General features: G+C 30.8%; 5 protein-coding genes across 5 annotated transcripts, besides 1 other annotated feature; all 5 read left to right on the top strand.

Moving 5' to 3' along the window:
- Positions 1-9,640: 9,640 nt before the first annotated feature.
- Positions 9,641-20,135: a mobile genetic element.
- TVAGG3_0748300 (uncharacterized protein) lies at positions 10,241-11,068 on the top strand (the record flags this gene model as incomplete). The annotated part of the gene is made up of 1 exon (XM_051245119.1): positions 10,241-11,068. One exon carries the CDS (start codon positions 10,241-10,243, stop codon positions 11,066-11,068), a length of 828 nt encoding a protein of 275 aa, XP_051091706.1.
- On the top strand, positions 11,109-12,008 carry TVAGG3_0748290 (uncharacterized protein; the record flags this gene model as incomplete). The annotated part of the gene is made up of 1 exon (XM_051245118.1): positions 11,109-12,008. One exon carries the CDS (start codon positions 11,109-11,111, stop codon positions 12,006-12,008), a length of 900 nt encoding a protein of 299 aa, XP_051091705.1.
- On the top strand, positions 12,092-12,769 carry TVAGG3_0748280 (uncharacterized protein; the record flags this gene model as incomplete). The annotated part of the gene is made up of 1 exon (XM_051245117.1): positions 12,092-12,769. The coding sequence occupies one exon, from the start codon at positions 12,092-12,094 to the stop codon at positions 12,767-12,769; it is 678 nt and encodes a 225-aa protein (XP_051091704.1).
- TVAGG3_0748270 (Prim-pol domain family) lies at positions 17,082-17,821 on the top strand (the record flags this gene model as incomplete). Its single annotated transcript, XM_051245116.1, has 1 exon — positions 17,082-17,821. A coding segment is annotated over one exon (740 nt), but the record flags the coding sequence as incomplete, so codon positions are not given.
- TVAGG3_0748260 (uncharacterized protein) lies at positions 18,477-19,136 on the top strand (the record flags this gene model as incomplete). Its single annotated transcript, XM_051245115.1, has 1 exon — positions 18,477-19,136. A coding segment is annotated over one exon (660 nt), but the record flags the coding sequence as incomplete, so codon positions are not given.
- Positions 20,136-21,507: the final 1,372 nt, after the last annotated feature.

The following is a 21,507-nucleotide window of genomic DNA, read 5'->3' as shown; positions in this document are numbered from 1 at the left end:
TGATTCTTGAAACGCCATCTGTTGTGTTGTAAAAGTAGTCTTGATTGATATCTTCACTATTAATGAAGAACTTGATATGACCATTAGTATCATCATTAATAAGCATTGAAACTGTTAATGGATTAATGCTATTGAATGACCTTGGTGATGGGCAGTTACTTGTCATATTTGGGGTTCTTGTGATATTGACATAGACAACATACTTGTTGGATTCACGATTCTTTGTATTTCTATCAGGAACATTATCATCTTCAAACCAGAATGTTATTGGGAAGTTCATGTTGGTGTGAGACGCTATTGCCTGTGTTCCTTGGACTATAAGACCCGTTCCATTTTCGGTTCTTTGACCCCAATGGTAGATTTGTCCTGTTCCTTCTTGAATGCACAAAGTAATATTTCTGCCTTGATCGACATTGTCATAGTTTACTGTGAAGGTAATTGCTTTGCTTTCGTTTTCTTGTCTTAAAAGTAATGGCTGGACATTAACACTGGTGATATTTAATTTATTCCTGATGTGAAACAAAAGTGTTGCAGGTTGGGATCGAAGACCGAAATCATCTGTGAGTACAATTGTTAAATTATTAAGTCCAGAATTCTCTGATCTATATGTGACATATGATGGTATTGATAAAGCGATATGTGTCTTTACTTTTGCTTCATATCTGCTGGGAGCAGAGGGATCGCTGTTATATTTACGACCATTGTAGTAATATGTAATTGTACCATTATTATCATCTGTTCCTGTGAGATCCAATTCAATCTTTTCATCAGAAGTAAAAACTGTATCTGTTGGCCATTGAACTTCTAAGTTAGGAACTTCGGATGAAAGAATTTTGTAATTGATTGCATTTGAATCTGAATTTTCAGTTGAAGTTTCAATAAAATCTAATCTACTTGTAACTGTGAAAGATGTATTATATCGGTCTGATACTGATGGATAATTGAATACAAGGGTATGTTTTTGACCTTTTTGGCCGTTTGATTTTACAGGCCCAAGCTTTTCACGGAAGGTATTTGCTGTTCCAGAACCTTTTGCAAAAAGGTAAAGTTTCTTTCCGTTATCTTTGTCGTCAACTGTGAAATTTAAATTGAAAACTTGGCCTGGATCGGCTCTTAATGGTATCTGGAGGTCAACTAACTTTGGCTTGCTAAGAACTGGGAAAATTAATGAATACTTTGGATCAGCAGTTTGAATTCCATATTGATCTCTTGCGTAGATAGTGAGTAAGTATGGTTCTTTTCTGTAAGGACAAGATTGGCCTAAATCAATTGATAATGGGATTGTTTCATTTCCATTAACTGAATAGTTGATGAAACTTTCATTTCCATTGATTGCATAAATGATATTACCTCTGGAATCATCAGTTAAAAGTAAGCTAAATGAAAGATTTGATCCTGCATCGAATTCACTTCCATTAAATTTAGGTGTAACTACAAGTTTTGGTCTATCTGAAATAATAATTGAGCGATAGAATGGTGAAGTTGCACGGTCACCAATCATAGCGTAAACAGAGCAGTTGTAAGAACCCGGATTTGTTGCAATTGCTTCAATTACGAAATCTTGTCTTTGGCCATTTGGAGTATATTGTTCAGAGTGAATCTTTTTTCCATGTTCACCAAACTTGACTACGAAATAAATTGCCTGAGTACTGCTTACTTCCTGGAAGGTACCTTTGAAAAGAATCTTATCTCCTGTTGAATATTTAGGTTTGACAAAGAGTGTTTTGATGACTGTTGAATATTCAACGAAAAACGGAGGTAATGCCTTTTCAGCAGAATCACCGTTTGTATTTTGGGCAAGAAGCTTTAATGTATAAGTTCCAGTTCTAAGATCTGGAATTGTATAGTTAATCGGTCTTGTTTCTGAATGTGTTGTTTGAAAATTGAATTCTTCATTCAAAGATGATCTGATCAAAGTTGATCCTTTGTATAAGTTGAAAGTAACTGTTACTTTCGAAGCACTTTTGACTGTAAATTTTATAGGTAAAACATCTCCATTATGATAATTTTTAGCTATATCGATTGATTGGTGGACGACTTGAAGCTCTAAAGAAGCAGAATCTTCTAATCCAACTCTTGGTTGGTTATTTAAAGAGATTGGTAATTTAAAATCATTCAAATTGTTTTGAAAAATGAAATTCTCAGTAACTTTCTCTTTGCCAGTTTCTAAATGCATCTGTTGGAGACATAAAGTCTTTTGCAGAAAGAACGCGAAGAGAAATTGCATTATATATTTTTGATTTTATGTTTCTATGGGTTATCAAAATTTCAAAGAACAAGAAAAATTGAGCCTGTATGTCAGAATGATTTTTTATGTGATCGAGGAAAACTGGTAAATATGATAAATATTGGGAAAACAATATATCTACGAAAAATTAGATATGTAAATTGAAATGGAGAAATTAAATAAACTCAAATCTTAAGATTTCAAAAGTCTGATTTTTGGAATGATTCATATAAATGAGGTATCAATGAGATTGTTGGATGTGATATGATTTTGAGGTAAAGTCCACTTGATAATAAAATTGAATTAATTCAAAATATTTTATTAATATATTGGGATGATGTTGTGAATTCTCTAATTCGATCAAAATCAGTCAGATAAAATTGAGATAAAGTAGGACTAAATAAGGATTGAATTTTTGAGAGATTTGATTTTGAGATATTTTTAGTTTAATATTTATGTATAATATAATTGTCATAAAGATAAACACGTTATTCGTCATATAATCAAATTATCTATGTTTATTGGCTATGTTTCAAAATCACTATTTGGGATGGTTTGCCCGAAAGTGCAATAAAATCGATCATTTATGTTGTTAAAAAAATTCAAAGATGTGATGATTTTTTCAGTATTGAATTTGTAAAAAATTGATATTTATGTTGCAAATGGGGTATATCAGCATATTATTGTATTTTTCATGACCGAATTTCATTACAATTTTTACACATTTGATAAAATTTGAATCTTAACAATTGCTTTTTGAAAAGTTTACACATGACAAACAGATTTAAGAACATATTTAAAACCAATTAAGTATTAATATTATCTTTTATTTCTTAGCCATTTGATCTAATTCAAAAAATATTGAAATAACAAAATAAAGAGTAACCACAAGTTGAAGTTAAAATTTAATTCTACAGATGTGTGTGTCTCGTATTATCTCATTAAGGTTAACTATTCGTTCTGTGCTATACAAAAATTGATAGGATATGAGGTCTCTGAGAAAATTGCAATTAAACATCCCATAAGTGGTGTAAATATGCTTAAGCGATTGCTGTCTTGGTTAACTATACATACGTTATTTTCTATTGGAGTTTTCTAGTTTCATTTCTTGCTATTTTAAAAAAAAATACCGAAAATAATGAAATGCACATAAATGTTTATGTATGATGCTATAATGTTTGCTATGTAAAAAAAAAAAATCAAATTTTATTTTCAAAGTAATGTATTGGTTTATAGTTCATTGTCTGTAATGCTCTAACAGTCAATGCCACAACTAAATCAAACATAATCATGATGATATGTGTATTTCATTTTCCCTATCTGAATTAATAGTGAAAAAATAGTTCATAGACTGTAAGCGAATAATTTCAAAGCAACAGGACTCCCAAAAATCATCAATTCTGTGAATTTCTGGACCGATACGAAATTATTTTTAAGTGAACGAAAATCAATGCACCTTGTATTGTTTTAATTATCTCTTCTGATGAATGATCGACCGTTGAATGCTTATGTATTTGTTATAGAAACGTTGAAAATTTTTCTGAAGATATAATATTCGATTTATTGGCTTTTGTATAACAAAAAATCAATTGATTGGAAGGACCATTGCTTGTAGGCAAACTTTATAAAGAGAGTAAAGGAAATTGAAAAAAATATTATACGATTTCTAAGTTCTTTTGCGTGAATGCTGTTGCAACATGAGAGTGGAACCTAACATTCTGTGTGTTGATTTTCAAAATTTCTTATGAAATCAGAAAAATGTATGTCAATCCTTTTATTTTTACCAATAATTTTTATAATTCATAATTTTTTTGGAAATTTTTAATGTTTTTCTATTTTTAATCTTTTTCTTGCATAAATGAAACCAATTTTAAAGAATTTAAATCGATAAAATAAGTTTAAATTTGAAGATTAACTATTTTATAATTGTATTTTCAAATTTTGATTATGAATAATTTAGATTTTAGAAAATCATTATAACTGTAAGAGAGAACAATGAAACATAACAAAAATTTATTTTGATAGCTTATGCTATTAATATTAATATACATTCTATCTTGAATAAATGCTTGTATTTAAAAAATATGTAAAAATAGTCATTTATTTTAGTAAATTAAAGGGTATTAGATGGTATTAAGATATTCTTCACGATATTGCCTTTTGATTATTTATAAAATAGGAAGTGCTCATGATGCGCATAAATCGGTATTAAGGGAGTGATTCTTGGTATAAATTACATTACAACAATTGAAGTTAATTCTATTGACTGTTATTGTTGCTATACGAGCTAATTTCGGGGATATTCCTTCATAATCTTAAGGATTTTTACGGTTTATATTTATCAAATTCTTTCGGACGTTGGTTCATTTCTTATCCAAAAGTCATGCGGATTAGGTGCGTAATTTTTTTTTAAATTTTATTTTTTCAATTTAACGTTATTAACATCATTATTTCTAAGCGATATTATTCATTCAAGTGATAGATACGGGAAACAATGCATGCTTGGTTTTAAATTGCGGAATATGGTGAAGATTATTGAAACAATCTAAATTCTGTTATGCCATCTATATAAAATTGCTGGTTTTCTACTAGTTCATATGATTCCTAGGGATTTGTTCTGTTTTTACTATCAGATGAACGTAAAAGCAAAAATAAACGTCACTTTTTTTGACATACAATCAATTGATTTTTAAAGCAGTCACATATCAGCACACTAATTTTTCCAAAAATGATTAATGCAATCTCAAAAAATTTGGTCACTTTTTATGAACTTGCTATTTTTTTCTTTCCTTTTCTTATCAAAAGAATATGCGGCCGATCTCCCATCTTCAGGCAATGTCTCCCGGAATGACACATGCAGACCAACAAGAGTGCACAATGCACTCTTGTCGGTCAAAGTTTTGCAATCGTATTCTGATTGCAATAAATTGTCTCATTCTGGGAGACATGCACAGGCAATGTCTCCCGGAATGACACATGCAGACCAACAAGAGTGCACAATGCACTCTTGTCGGTCAAAGTTCCGCATTCAAGTTATGAATGCGGAACAGTATGCCATTCTGGGAGACATGCACAGGCAATGTCTCCCGGAATGACACATGCAGACCAACAAGAGTGCACAATGCACTCTTGTCGGTCAAAGTTTTGCAATCGTATTCTGATTGCAATAAATTGTCTCATTCTGGGAGACATGCACAGGCAATGTCTCCCGGAATGACACATGCAGACCAACAAGAGTGCACAATGCACTCTTGTCGGTCAAAGTTTTGCAATCGTATTCTGATTGCAATAAATTGTCTCATTCTGGGAGACATGCACAGGCAATGTCTCCCGGAATGACACATGCAGACCAACAGAGTTAGTCCAACTCGTGACCGACGATTGACCGGGCACGATTTGGCACACGTATAAAAATTAAAGATCTGTACCATAAGACAGGTACAGCATGAAAGCACATGGTCTACATAGCGGATACCATGAGTTTCAGCTTAATCTAATATTTTGGTCAGATATATAAGATAATGTTTGGATAAAAATTTTGGAATTAAGCTTTAATATATATATATGATCATATAGACCTATAGCTATACTATACATATATAATGTGTTTATAGAAATATTGCATAGTTTTTATGTTGAGAGATTTTATATGTTTTTTTATGATAAGATTAGTTCATTTTCATTATAGGCACGTGTATATGCAGGACAAGGTAGATGATTCTATGAATGTTTAAATGAGATAGATGTAGTATTTAAAAAAGATTGAATTTTATTAAAATTGTTTGAACAAATAAACTGTAATAGTAATATGAGTGTAAGGTATATTTATGATTGATATACGTATTATGTTTGAATTTCTGTATTTTGAGATTCGGCATATCTTATAAAACAAAAGTTTTATAAGATATGTATCGTAATGTAATTTATTGAGGGGAACTTTCGTATTTCAATAAAGAAAAGGTCTGCTTTCCATATCTTTTGAATGGAAGTTTCAAAAAGTTTTGAGACTCCCACTCAAAAGATAAGGAAAACAGACCTTTCCTTGAAGGTCTTTCGTAGAATGAAAGATAATATACTTTTGTGTGATCGTATTTGTAAATTTGCGATTTACATTGTTTAAAACTTGTTTTTTCAGGTAACGTCAAAATTCATAGTCGTTACCTGAAAAAACAAGTTTTAAACAATGTAAATATCGAATGGCAGCCACATATAAATATGTGGCTGCCATTATTTTGAATTTTAGCGCATTTCTGAGGATGTTGAAATGTGGCCGCCTATCTAATAGAGATAGGCGGCCACTGTAATATAATTTTATGTTTAACGGCCCTATTTGAGTTTGTTCATAAACTCAAATAGGGCCGGGAGTGGGTTGATGATGAGATAGGAAGACCCACTCCATTTGACGTTTAAAAAAGTGACTTTTCGAAAATTTGGGAGTGCAAGTTTACGAAAAGAGCTTACAGGTGTATTCCTATCGTATATTTATTACACCTGTAAGTTCTTTTCGTAAAAAGCTCGCACTTTTTGTTTCGATGCTGATCTCTAAGTGCAAGTTTACGAAAAGAGCTTACAGGTGTATTCCTATCGTATATTTATTACACCTGTAAGCTCATATCATTACAAAACTATGAACTGTTAAATTTTATTCTCATAAGTAGTATATGTTGACGGGTTGTGTGACTTTTTTTGTAAACGTAAGAATTCATACAATATTGAACGATTTTGTATCATTTTTTTTAACATATGAAGTAAAAAATGTATGATTCTTACGGTTTTTATTCTTACGTTTTTGAATAAATCAAGATTTAAAAAATTGACTTCTTACGTAAAATTAAAACTAAGTTAAATTTATTTTTTTTATTTTTTTAATTCGTAAGAAAATGAGTGGATCAAGATTCGTAACCGTCAATCAATTAATGGATGCTCTTTCACCAATTCTTGAAAATGTTAAACAAGTAGATGTTTATTTCGATGATTATGTAGAAAGTTTATATTATAAAGGTAAGTTTAATATTAAACCTATTGCTTTTGCATTTGATAATAAATTAATTGAAAATGCAAAAATTTGGGAATTAATTCCGAATATTGAATTTATAATAAATATTAATGATAAATGGTTTAAACGAATTCCAACCACAAAAGTTCTTTGTAAATTAATGATCAAAACTGAGGAAAAAGAATTTAACGGGTTTAAATATCATCCAAATAAAGTTTCAGAACTAGAAAATGAAAAACTTCAGAAAAAATTAAACGATAGACTTTCAAATGATCGTATTGAAAAAATAAATAAACTAGCAGAAGTTGCATTTAATAATGAAATATTTGATGAATATAACCTTGAACTCAGTGATGGGTTTTAAGGACCCGGGCTCAACGAGTCATGATTTATGAAATCAATTATCTGATTTACTCTTTCTTCAATCTCTTCTATTCTTTTTGTTAAATCATCTATTTTCATTAATGAGGTGATTCTTGATTGAGGAATAGATTTCAAACTAACCACTCCTTTTATTTTTGAAATTTTGAATCCATCAACTTTAAACATTTTATTCAATTTACATGTTGTCAATTCTTCAAATAATTTTTTATTATTAGCATAATAGTCATTAAATTCTTCAACAGATGAAAAAATTTTTATTTCAGTAATTGGTTTAACAACGTTTATTTTTTGTTGAACATTTTCACTTTCATTTATTTCTTCCTCCTCTGTTTTATTTATTTTTAAAATTGGTTTCATTTATCATTAAATAAAAATTAGAATATAAGTGATGAAATATATTTTTTAATTAATATTAAATCAGAAATGGCGGCAGGATTCTTTAAAAAATTATGGGATGGAATTAAGAAAGCTGCGGGTTGGGTTTATAAAAAGATTATTAAACCCGTTGCAAACTTTTTGGCACCAGTAGCGAAAACGGCAGGAACTATCATAGGTGGAGTATTAGGTACTAAAGCAGGTAATCCGGCGATGGGAGCACAAGCAGGTAACGCAATTGGTGGAATTGCTGAAGGAATACTTAATAAAATAGGAGGTAAATAGTGGAAAAATAAATAAATATTATTTTTATCTTAGTATCGGTTGTAGTCTTTGATAAACTTTTTCTCCTTTATTTAATATTTCTCTTATTGGGGCGGCTTTTGGTGTTATTGATTCAGCAATGTCACTAATTGCTTCTTTATTCTTAAATATCCAATTTGCTCCTTTCTTCATTGTTTCCCAAACTTTATGCGCTCCTCTTTTTACTTTATCCCACAGTTTCTTAAATATACCTGCAGCCATAGTTGATTATTTCATTAAAATTAAAAATTCATTTTCATCTTTTAATTTTGATTTTTTATTTAATAATAAATGACGACTAACTATTTGGTGCCAAACACTAAACCGATTAATGGAAATGTGTTTCATTCATTCGAAAAGATAAATGAAATATTCGCGAAGAATGATGGTAGAAGATATTATAGAGAACTTGAAAGTTCATGCTATGACTCTGATACTCCATATTTTGATGATAAACAAACTCATTTAAGAATTACAAATCCAGCTCATGATGTGAATCAATTAGGTGACACATATATTAAACGCAAAGTTAAAGCAACTCTAGTTTCAAATAAAGCTTTCACATGTGATGCCGCTTTTAAATGCATGCGTTTATTCGTTGGTTACAAATCATCAAATCAAAACTTTAAACAATTAGAAGTAGAAACTGAAAGAGGTGATGCCGGTTATCTTCAGATGGATTGCGCCCGTGAATCTTTTGCATTTGCAACATATAAACCGAAATCAGAAAGGAAAGTTAAAAAGTTTGTTCATTCGTTATATAATAATGTTCAAAAATATGATAACTCAGTATGTGGTAAATATATTGACCCTTCAGAAGTTTTCAAGAACGCAAATGAAGAAGTTGATGTCACTTTTGATATGATTATTCCGGTAAATGATTTGTTAGCATTTCAGGCGTTCGATGATTATCCTAAATCATTTGGTGAAATCATTCTTAAATATTATGTTTTCAGGGATACTTTAGTATTTTGTCAGGTTGACCCGTTAAGAGTTGCTGATTTACAAAATTACGTTTATGAAAAATAACTGATGAAAATTATGAAAAGATTATGAATCATGTTTATAAATATGATCGCAAATTCCAACAAATCGGACTTCCTGCCAAATTAATTACAAGCTTAGCCGCTACATCTGCTGACGCAACAGTTGATGACGTTATTATTTCATGCACAAAGATGGAAGTTTTAGAGGATAAATGCATTACACCAGGATACGGTTTAATTGAAGAATCAGTTAAAGCAATACCACGTTTATTTAGTAAGGAAGATCCATTCATGATTCCAGCTCAACATATTGACGTTCGTTCACTAAATGGAGGTTGCATCACTCCTGAAGGTATTAGCTCAGATTTCTCATACGCTCTTCATAATGTTACAGATGTTGTGTTAACATTTCCAAAGAATGCAATGCAAAGAACAGTTTTAGAAAATCCAATGCTTCGAGGTCTTCAGGTCACTATAGATTCCAGAAACTTCCCCGGTCAAGCGATGACCACGGTGGGCGACATATTCTTTACACGTATGCTTCAAGCTTCTGATTTAGATGGAGTGAATGAATGCACAGAAGAATACGAGGACTCATTAACTAGACCACTGAATGATGATAATGGCGTGCCATTAGCTAGAACATGGAAAGACCAAACTTCATTCTTATGCACTATTCCAGTTCAACGTGATGGAGCGGGTATATTCTTTGATGGATTAGAAACTTTCAACTCACAAGTTACAGTACAAGTGAAAGCTTATCCAATCATTCAGGGTGAAAATGACACTTACTGTTCAAAAGTGACAAATCCTCCTCAGGTTTGGTTTACTAGGACTACGTATTGGACATGGACACCGGATGAAGGTTTGAAATATCATCCAACAGGTACACCACCACAGTATAGAAGTTCATATGATGAAATATTGATGAATAGAAATGTTTAAAATTATAAATTTATTTTTGATTAAATGGATTTAAATTCATCCACCCCTTATGAAGAATTAACAGATGTATATAATACATACGTAGATGATATGATTAATGAAGCATTGAGTGATAATAGAAATGCTCTATCTAAGGAAAAATTAATGAAAATTCCATATTCTGAATGTTACTTAAATTCAATCACTGCAGCAATTGGTAAACAAAATAAAGGTAAAACATTAACGATATTAAAACAAATTATCATTATTGCTAACACTTCCCCCCATTCACATGTGTTAATTTATATCAACCGTTCAGGTTCACCTTCAGATGATACATTTGAATCTTTAAAGCATTTAATCAAAATTCCAATTATTTATTTATCACAAGAAGAAGCAGAAGATTATTTAAAAAACTTTTTAATGTATAAAGAATTATATAATACAATCAAGAAGCAAGGATTAGAGGATAAAATTATTGATAAACAACGGGATGAATTATTTGAAACACTTTCTATTTCAAATTTTGATAGAGAATTTTTGCATTCACTCATTTTTCTAGATGATGCGGTGAAATCAAAACTAATAACTAATGAGAAATCATATTTTAATCAATTATTAACTCAATGTCGACACATTCAGTGTTCATTCTTTATGGCTGTTCAATACTTTAAAGCATTAAGCACAAACATTAAATCAAACCTGTCTACCCTTTTCATTTTCAGTGGTTTTAGTCGTCAACAGTTGAACGTTATGCTTTATCAAGTGAATTTACCAATGAGCATTAATGAACTTTACACACAATATCAACAATTAGGTGAACATGGAAAAATAATAGTTGATTTAAATAAAGGTTCCATTAAATTTGATTAACTTTTTATAATTAATTTTTATTTTTTATTTATAATTAAACATGACAGAAATAGCAAATCTTCTACAGGTTCCATTAAAACAAGGGACAAACAAAAAGGGTGCATATAATAGAACTATGAAAGTTCCAGACGGAATGAAAGAATTAGTCCACATTGTTGCCGGTCTTCAAAAGGATGTTAAACAAATGAGAAACGTTTTAACATTACCAGAAGCTCAAGCATATGCCAAACGTCATGGACCAAATTGGGAAGCACATGAAGCAGACATTACAGGACCAAATGGAAAGCCTGATGGTATAAATGAAGTTTTCGTTACTGATGGTCAAGGAAATATTAAAGTCATAAATGGGTATAAATTAACAATGACGGATTATCCTAAACGTAAAGCATATAATGAATGTTATCCTATGCAATTTGATGAAAATGGAAAAGCTGTTAAACAATACATTGGAGAAGGTGAAAATGGACCAATTCTTTCATACCGTCATAATCCATATTCTTATTTCAATGAAGAATTAAACGCTATTGAAGAAGGACCGGATGGATTACCACGATATGTTAATCAGTTTGATGGTCAATATGCAAATTTGAGACCTGAAATTCCAGCTAAGAAATTCTTTAAAGTTGCTTTATTCGATCCAGTGTTCAATGAACAGAAAGAAGCAATGAAAGCAGAATTTAAACCAATTCAAGTGGCAAGAATTTCTTCATCTTCACTTTCAGAAGCGTTCAAGGAATTGATAAAGAAACCACTTTATTCTCAACAAGGTTATAACTTTGATTTAATTAAAGAAAGTGATAGACGTAAATTAGAAAAATCAGATGGTTTTAAGAATGCATGTAATGAAATGATTAAAGATATTGTAAATGATAAAATAAGACTGGAAGAAACTCAAAGCAATATCAATAACATAATTGGTGCAGTTACAAAGAAAGTATAAGCAAACAAGGATGAACCTTGGGATATTACCGTAACAACTAAATAAAACTTTAAATATATTTTTCTTTTTTTATTCGATTATAAATGAGAAGACGTTTCACTAGTCAAAAGAACACTAACGCAAAAGCAGAGATTACGGTTGGTTATAACGTAAATGATGATAAATCACGAATTATTCAAAATGTTAAAGTTAATGTTAGTCCTGAATTAACAAGGTCAGCAACTCAACCAAATTTATTAACTCGTGACTTACCGAAAAAGGAGGAGGGGCAAAATAAAGAAGATGAACCCGGTAAAGAACCTGTTGAAATTCCCACTTATCCAACATACCCCCCGCCTCTTTCATCAAACATCGAGAACCCAGGAATCTACGATTCCAGTCGCAATGCGCCATATAAAATAGACATTAATTCTGAATTAATGAAAATTTACCGTGATATAATAACTGATAATTATGATTCAATAATAAATTTAATTGACCAATCCGGTTTAATTATTTTACCTTATGAATCATTAATTCACATTATCGCCATTCTTTGTGATGTTCAAGATTCAGACGTTAAGATTCAATTTTTCATAGATGATGAAGTTTCATGCTGCGGAACAGTTGCAAAAATAAATCCTATAAAGGATATTAGCACAATTAAGATATCAAAGAACGGAACAACAACTGAACTACATTTAACTTATAATGATATTTATAATAAAATAGTTGATGAATATAAAATATCACTTGAAAAATTCTTTGTTAAGGCTATTTAATATCCAAGCATTAACATTATCGAATAATAATCCTTTGAATCATAATCAATAATAATTGACCTTTCACCGGTTTCTATCGTTTGTTTTATTTCTTTTTGTTCCCCACTATCTGGATCGGTCATTGTAATTGTTTTTGTTATAGTATCAGCTTTATCTTTAACTTCAATCTTTTTTCCATCAGGATATTTAAACCAAAATTCCAAAAATTCGATATTGTCAACCTGTTCATATTTTAATCTATCAATTACATTTTTAATACCATCTGAAAATCTTATGAAATGGTCATTATATGGGTTTGATTGAACTAAATTTGAATGAAGTGAAATATAACCTGTTGATGAATATGACATTGACTCATATTTTCTGAAAACACTAAAATTTATAACATGAATGAATTTCTTATTCGTTGAATTTATGAATTCTTGAGGTAATCTTATCCTAGTTTTATTTATCACTGGAAAATAACGCTTTACCATATTTTTAATCGTAATAAAAAAATGTCAATTATCAATATTATTTCGAATAATAACTGTGAATTAAATTTAACAGTTAGCGGAATTTATAATGTTACTCTCGTTTCTGTGAGTGGTAAATTTAATCCCATTCTTTTAGACCCTTCAGATTATATATCATTTATTAAAGATGACCATGAAAAAACGTATGATATGTATATAAATAATGTGATAGCGAAATGGGATATTAACATGATTTTAAGTTATTTAAATGAATCATTTATCGTATGGTATGAAGAAAATTTTAAATCAAAACCTGATAAACTTTTTGAACTTGATGAAATAAATAACCTTATTAAATTTCCGCTGAAAATTAAATTTTGTACTCCTCATCTTCGTTCATTGTTGGGGATATTAAATTTTGAAAAAGATGTTGGGGATGTTTTGTATTCTGACACTGGTTCCAATTTCATTTTAATCAAATGTGATAAAGTTAATACCCCAATGAGATTTTCACATCAAACATTAGACCCTAACTCTTACCCATCAATACAAAACATTTTATCCATCAACTTAAACATATTTTCTTTATCATATCCGTTTCAATTATCCGGGAATTCATTTATTCTTCATTCAAAAGATTTATCAAATATTAAATTTAGAATAACCGACCTATTTGATTGTGATTTAGAATTCATGAATGAAATATTATGGCAATTTCAAATAGAAAAAATAGGTGATGAGATAACAGATTAAATATTTATTTTTTAATCATAATAAATGATTAAACAACAGCAACCACAGCAACTTAAGACACAAAGCACCCAGGTCCTTCAAACCATTACATACGCCATATATGCATATAATTCAAAGACGGCAGAACAAACGCAAAGGTTGAAATATGGAGATTTGGAGATAGTATTGAAAAATGACCATTTCGAATTCGTTTGCAAGGGTGGTGCAGTGATATCAAATATAAAAGAAATTTTATTTATGAATTCAAAAATTAAAGGTATAACGGATGATATAACATCAATTCCACCAGAAGAACAAAGATATTACGCATTAAATGCATTTCCTAAAGTTTTGAAGATTGGAAGATTTAATTTAAATGAGGAATTCATAAAAGGTTTCCTAAATGACATAATGAAGAAGGCAGATAAGGAATATGTGGATAGTGAGTTAGAGAAGAAGGCAGATAAGGAATATGTGGATAGTGTGTTAAATAAGAAGGCAGATAAGGAATATGTGGATGAAAAAGATAATGAAATTAAAGAAATGGTTGAATGGTATCATGAATGGACATCAAAGATTTTAAAAACTAAAGCTGATACAGGATGGGTTTCAGGATGTTTAGACCTTAAAGCGGATAAAACATATGTTAACGATGAGTTAGAGAAGAAGGTAGATAAGGAATATGTTAACGATGAGTTAATGAAGAAGGTAGATAAAACATATGTTAACGAAATATACCAAAGTTTGATAGGAACAAAAAATATTGAAACTATTGTTGGTGACTTTTCTGTCAATGAAGAAAATAAATATTTTAGATGGCAGTTTGTACACTCCTTAAAAAATGGTATACGGTGGAAACTCATTCCGAAAAATAACAATGAAATGTATGTAAGTTATAAAAAGAATGATGACACACAAGTTAAAGTTCCATTAGACAACAACTGTTACTTAAACTTATATGGAGACGAACAAAAGAAATATTTAAGAGTTTATGAAATGGCAGATATGACATTGCCTGACCCAGCTCCAGCACCATATTATTATGACTATGGAGATGATGTCAGAACACCACATATAGATGAACAAAAGTTAACATTATATTTAGATTATTATAGATATAAAAGATATAATGCAATAGAAAAAACGAGAATAGTATATTATTATACAGATGACAGAAATAAATATTATAGTCAAGATTTTACCTACCCTGAAAACATAAGATTATATTATAAAAAATATTCTGACACAAACCAGAAGAAACCTGAAATAGTTACACTATATCTTAAGTTCAAAAGAGACAATCCTATAATATCTCATATGTTTGATTTAATGAACCCAGTGGGTTCTATTTATACATCTATGGATGCAAGAGGTCCTCAAGTAATGTTTGGTGTTGGTGCATGGGAACAAATAGTTGACAGGTTTTTGTATTGTGCAAACTCTTCAAAGGAAACAGGAGGTTCGAAGAAAATTACTGAAGCAAACCTTCCACCGCACACTCATACAGGAACGACAAACTTTTCTGGTGACCATAGTCACTCATTAAGAGACCATCCATTATACAACTCAGAATATTATGCTGGCAATGACGTTTTATCTCCAGATTATAACCATTCGGCAAAAAAGACTTTTCGACCAACTGAACCAGGAGGAAATCATTCACATACTTTCACAACAAATCCAACAGGCTTGGGTGAAGATTATATGCCACCATTTATGACTGTATTCGCATGGTACCGCATTTATTGAATGAACTAAATATATTTTATGTCTGTAATTAATTAGGTAATGAAGTAATGGATGAACTGCAGAAATATATGTTTACGTTAATGTTTACGTTAATGGTTTCAGGTTATTCAATAATTAATTATTTTTGAAGAACTGAAGGGGTCACCAGGTCACCAGGTTATTTAACTTCTCTGAAAAAATGAGACAACATGACATTTTGACAACAGTCCTGGAAATATATGTTTACGTTAATGTTTACGTTAATGGTTTCAGGTTATTCAATAATTAATTATTTTTGAAGAACTGAAGGGGTCACCAGGTCACCAGGTCACCAGGTTATTTAACTTCTCTGAAAAAATGAGACAACATGACATTTTGACAACAGTCCTGGAAATATATGTTTACGTTAATGTTTACGTTAATGGTTTCAGGTTATTCAATAATTAATTATTTTTGAAGAACTGAAGGGGTCACCAGGTCACCAGGTTATTTAACTTCTCTGAAAAAATGAGACAACATGACATTTTGACAACAGTCCTGGAAATATATGTTTACGTTAATGTTTACGTTAATGGTTTCAGGTTATTCAATAATTAATTATTTTTGAAGAACTGAAGGGGTCACCAGGTCACCAGGTCACCAGGTTATTTAACTTCTCTGAAAAAATGAGACAACATGACATTTTGACAACAGTCCTGGAAATATATGTTTACGTTAATGTTTACGTTAATGGTTTCAGGTTATTCAATAATTAATTATTTTTGAAGAACTGAAGGGGTCACCAGGTCACCAGGTCACCAGGTTATTTAACTTCTCTGAAAAAATGAGACAACATGACATTTTGACAACAGTCCTGGAAATATATGTTTACGTTAATGTTTACGTTAATGGTTTCAGGTTATTCAATAATTAATTATTTTTGAAGAACTGAAGGGGTCACCAGGTCACCAGGTCACCAGGTTATTTAACTTCTCTGAAAAAATGAGACAACATGACATTTTGACAACAGTCCTGGAAATATATGTTTACGTTAATGTTTACGTTAATGGTTTCAGGTTATTCAATAATTAATTATTTTTGAAGAACTGAAGGGGTCACCAGGTCACCAGGTCACCAGGTTATTTAACTTCTCTGAAAAAATGAGACAACATGACATTTTGACAACAGTCCTGGAAATATATGTTTACGTTAATGTTTACGTTAATGGTTTCAGGTTATTCAATAATTAATTATTTTTGAAGAACTGAAGGGGTCACCAGGTCACCAGGTCACCAGGTTATTTAACTTCTCTGAAAAAATGAGACAACATGACATTTTGACAACATTTACGAAAATTTGATGTAGTCCAAAAATAAAGTTAGTTTTAAAATTATTTTTATTTTTTTATTCCTATATAAATGACAGCAACAAACAACAGCAACAGCAACTATATCATTTCTGATGAACAAGTTATTGATTCATTAGCTGAGGAATTAGTTGTGGCAGAAACTAAAGCCCTCAACGAAAGAATTGGTGAAAACAAGATTGATTTACATAACTACCTCAAACATGATGGAGGAAGAGGAAGGAAAACTGGTACAGCTTTATTAGTAAATAAAATTTCAAATTTAACGATTATAGATGTTGATATCAATAAATCATACAATGATGAACTTAAAGAAACAGTTAGAAAAGACATTTTATCAAAACTTTCGGATAAAGATGTTATCGTTAAAACTGCATCAGGAGGTCTTCACATTTATTGCAACACTAATTTCTTCTATTCAACCTCGAACAGAATGATTAAATGTTATTCCTGCAATGATTATGATATTGATATCATGACTTCTATTGATGATTCAAAGCGTTCTTTAGTGGTTATGGCTGATTCAAGAGTTCGCAAGAATGCATCAGAACCAATCAATACATACTCATTCATTCGTGGAAGTTATGATTCAACATTAACCAGAACAGTAAACGATATATTAAATGATTTGAATATTAAGGTAAGAGTTGAACAGAAGAACGAAGAAATAAAGACTATCATGAATGAAAACAAAGATGTAAACATTGACGATAAACTTGCCCAGAGCATAGTCGATGGCATCTGTGATTTTGAAGTACATAATGATGGTGGAAACATGAATTTAGAAAAAGAAGTTACATTATTCACACTGTTTCAAGCAATTAATTTGTTACCTAATCATTTAATTAATGAAGCATACGATAACGTATATAACTTCTGCAGCTTAACTGAAAATGCAAAAAGTAATTTTGAAAAAGCACGTAGTAGATATGCACATTTAATGACTTCTCCATTTGTTTTGGTGAAGATTCTAAAACTTTATCAAAAGGAATATTATGATGAATATGTTTTACCTTTATTACGTAAGCCAAAAATAACATTTGATATAAAACTTGATGACTCGTTTTTGATAACAGATATTAGACGCAAGGCTGAAAATCATCAGTATAAAAACAGTTCTGAAGTAATTGAGGATTTATCACGTGTAATCCGTTTTGTAGATTGTGGAAATAAATATTTCATTCAAAAGGACTATAATATCCACGACAAAATGAATCAAATATCATTCGTTCTTCAATCAAACATGAAAGAGTCACTCAAAATGATTAAATTATTTAAAGAAGAAGGTAAAACCATAACAGCATGGGATGTACTACTAAATCAATTATCCTCATTAACCGTTAAGGGTGTTTGCTTTAAATCTGATTCCCCAGATGTTTTCTCAACGTTTCAGGGTTATAAATACAACATTCTTGAAAAGCCTGATTACTCAAAAATTGAGATGTTTATGGATTTCATTAAAGAAGCCATTTGTGATAATAACGATGAAGTGTATAAATACCTTCTCGGCTGGATTGCATCAATGATTCAACATCCTGGAATCAAGAATGAAACAGCAATTATTTTGAAAGGACTTCAGGGAACAGGTAAAAACAGATTTACAGACATTATTTCTGAACTCCTCGCTGGTTATTCATGTAAAAACATTACCGAAATAGGTGAGCTAACGGGTAATTTCAACTCAGTAGTTGAGAATAAAATGTTTCTTGTACTTAATGAACTCAAGAATGTAGGTGAAGACAGACTCGCAAACTTCAACGCTTTGAAATCAATTATTACGGATAATGAGATTAGAATTAATGAAAAGAATCAACCCAGAAGAACAGCTCAGAACGTTGCAAACTTCATTTTCGTAACTAACAACGTCTACCCTGTCAAAATTGAAGTTGGAGACAGAAGATACGTAGTTTTAAGAGTTAATGGTAAATTCAAGGGTCAATTTGATTACTTCAAGAATTTAATGGATTCATGCACTAAGGAATTTTATGATAACCTTTTAACATATTTTATGCAATATGACCTTTCATCATTTAATGTACGAATCATACCGATGACTGAAGCCAAACAAGATTTAATTGAATTATCAACAAATCCTTTAGATGAATGGATAAATACACATTATGATGAATTATGTGCAGGTATGACGTGTAAAAATGCTCTATTCTGCAAACCATCAGACATGAAAGACAAGAATTTCCAAATGAGCATTAAGGATAAATGTGAAAGGAAACAAAGAAAAATAGATGGTAAACAAACATGGTATTATGTTTTGAAAGAAGAAATGAAAGGATTATATAAACAAATTGAACCAAACGATAATGAGGAATCATTTACTGACGATGAAATACCTGTGAATGAAGCTTTATAAAGTATGACTGGAATTTATTTTTGCCTTCCTCCTGTGATGTTGTCAAAATGTCATGTTGTCTCATTTTTTCAGAGAAGTTAAATAACCTGGTGACCTGGTGACCTGGTGACCCCTTCAGTTCTTCAAAAATAATTAATTATCGAATAACCCATGATGTTGTCAAAATGTCATGTTGTCTCATTTTTTCAGAGAAGTTAAATAACCTGGTGACCTGGTGACCTGGTGACCCCTTCAGTTCTTCAAAAATAATTAATTATCGAATAACCCATGATGTTGTCAAAATGTCATGTTGTCTCATTTTTTCAGAGAAGTTAAATAACCTGGTGACCTGGTGACCTGGTGACCCCTTCAGTTCTTCAAAAATAATTAATTATCGAATAACCCATGATGTTGTCAAAATGTCATGTTGTCTCATTTTTTCAGAGAAGTTAAATAACCTGGTGACCTGGTGACCTGGTGACCCCTTCAGTTCTTCAAAAATAATTAATTATCGAATAACCCATGATGTTGTCAAAATGTCATGTTGTCTCATTTTTTCAGAGAAGTTAAATAACCTGGTGACCTGGTGACCTGGTGACCCCTTCAGTTCTTCAAAAATAAGTCATAACTACCTTCCTCCTGCGTTGTCAAAATGTCATGAGTTAAATTACCTGGTGACCTGGTGACACCTTCAGTTCTTCAAAAATAAGTCATAACTACCTTCCTCATGTGCTGTTGTCAAAATGTCATGTTGTCACAAACTTTAGAACGGCATAATTTAAATTTTTATTTTTATCATAAATGGATACCCCACAAGCTCAAAATTTACCACGAATCATAACAAGGGAGGAAATGATAAAAATGATGCAAGAACATGTTAAAAATAACAAACCACTAAAATTGAGAAAATGTGGTTATGCAGTAATGATGGAAAGAGAGATGTTGTCGAAGAGGAATAAAAATTAAATTTGGATAGAGTTTAAAAATTCATCTTTATTAAATTCATCTCTTCCAACCAATTTATTTATTCTATTAAATTCATTCAACAATCTGGAAAACTCTTTCACATTCTGCATATATGTTGGATAAGAACCGTCTCCAAAATTTTCTAAAATATTTTCTAATTCTGAATTAGTGAACTTTAAAGATTTCAATGAATTAGTTGTTATACTCATTTATTATAAAATAAAAATAAAAAAAAATAAATTTAACTTAGTTTTAATTTTACGTAAGAAGTCAATTTTTTAAATCTTGATTTATTCAAAAACGTAAGAATAAAAACCGTAAGAATCATACATTTTTTACTTCATATGTTAAAAAAAATGATACAAAATCGTTCAATATTGTATGAATTTTTACGTTTACAAAAAAAGTCACACAACCCGTCAACATATACTACTCTCATATTCTTTCTAAAAATCTCAAAATAATAACCTTCTCTGCTTTACTCTTATAATTCATCGTTAATTATATATAAAGATTTTTTATATTCCATCTTTTTCATAGTAAAATTGTATTTTTTCAATCTATTTTCACAAATTTGATTTTTTTTGAATATTTTTATTTAATTTTATGATAATTTATTCTATTATCATTATATAATCAAATTATTCATTTTTATTTTTTAATTTTTGAATACATACGATAATTTTTAATTCAATTTTTAAACGAATGTTTTGATGGGACGAGCTTACTGAGTATAGGCTCATCCCATCAAAACATTCCCTTAAAAACTCTGGCCTTAATCGAGGCCAGAGTTCACAATTCATCTCCTCAGAGCCAAGTTCCTCGACGGTCGTCCTCATTAGGCACGATCCGAGAGGAACTTGGCTCTGAATGAAATCCATAAGCTCTGGCCTCAGGAAATGCCAGAGCTTCGCAAACAATCCTCGGGGCCGGTTTCCTCAAAGACCGCCCTGATTCGGGGCGGCCGGAGAGGAATCCAGTCCCGAGAGAACGTCCATTCGAAGCTCTGGCCTTTCCCGAGGCCAGAGCTTGTAAATACAATTCGCAGGGCCGATTTTGAGGGAGATCGTCCACATCATCGACAATCTCCTCTCATCTCGGCCCTGCAAGAAAGAAATATACAGGCTCTGGCCCAAGCACAGGCCAGAGCTTCGCTTACATTCCC

Source organism: Trichomonas vaginalis, chromosome III (assembly GCF_026262505.1).
Source record: "Trichomonas vaginalis G3 chromosome III, whole genome shotgun sequence".
Taxonomy (NCBI): domain Eukaryota; phylum Parabasalia; order Trichomonadida; family Trichomonadidae; genus Trichomonas; species Trichomonas vaginalis.
Note: the sequence above shows the minus strand (reverse complement) of the source record. Positions and strands in the feature narration are given on the sequence as shown.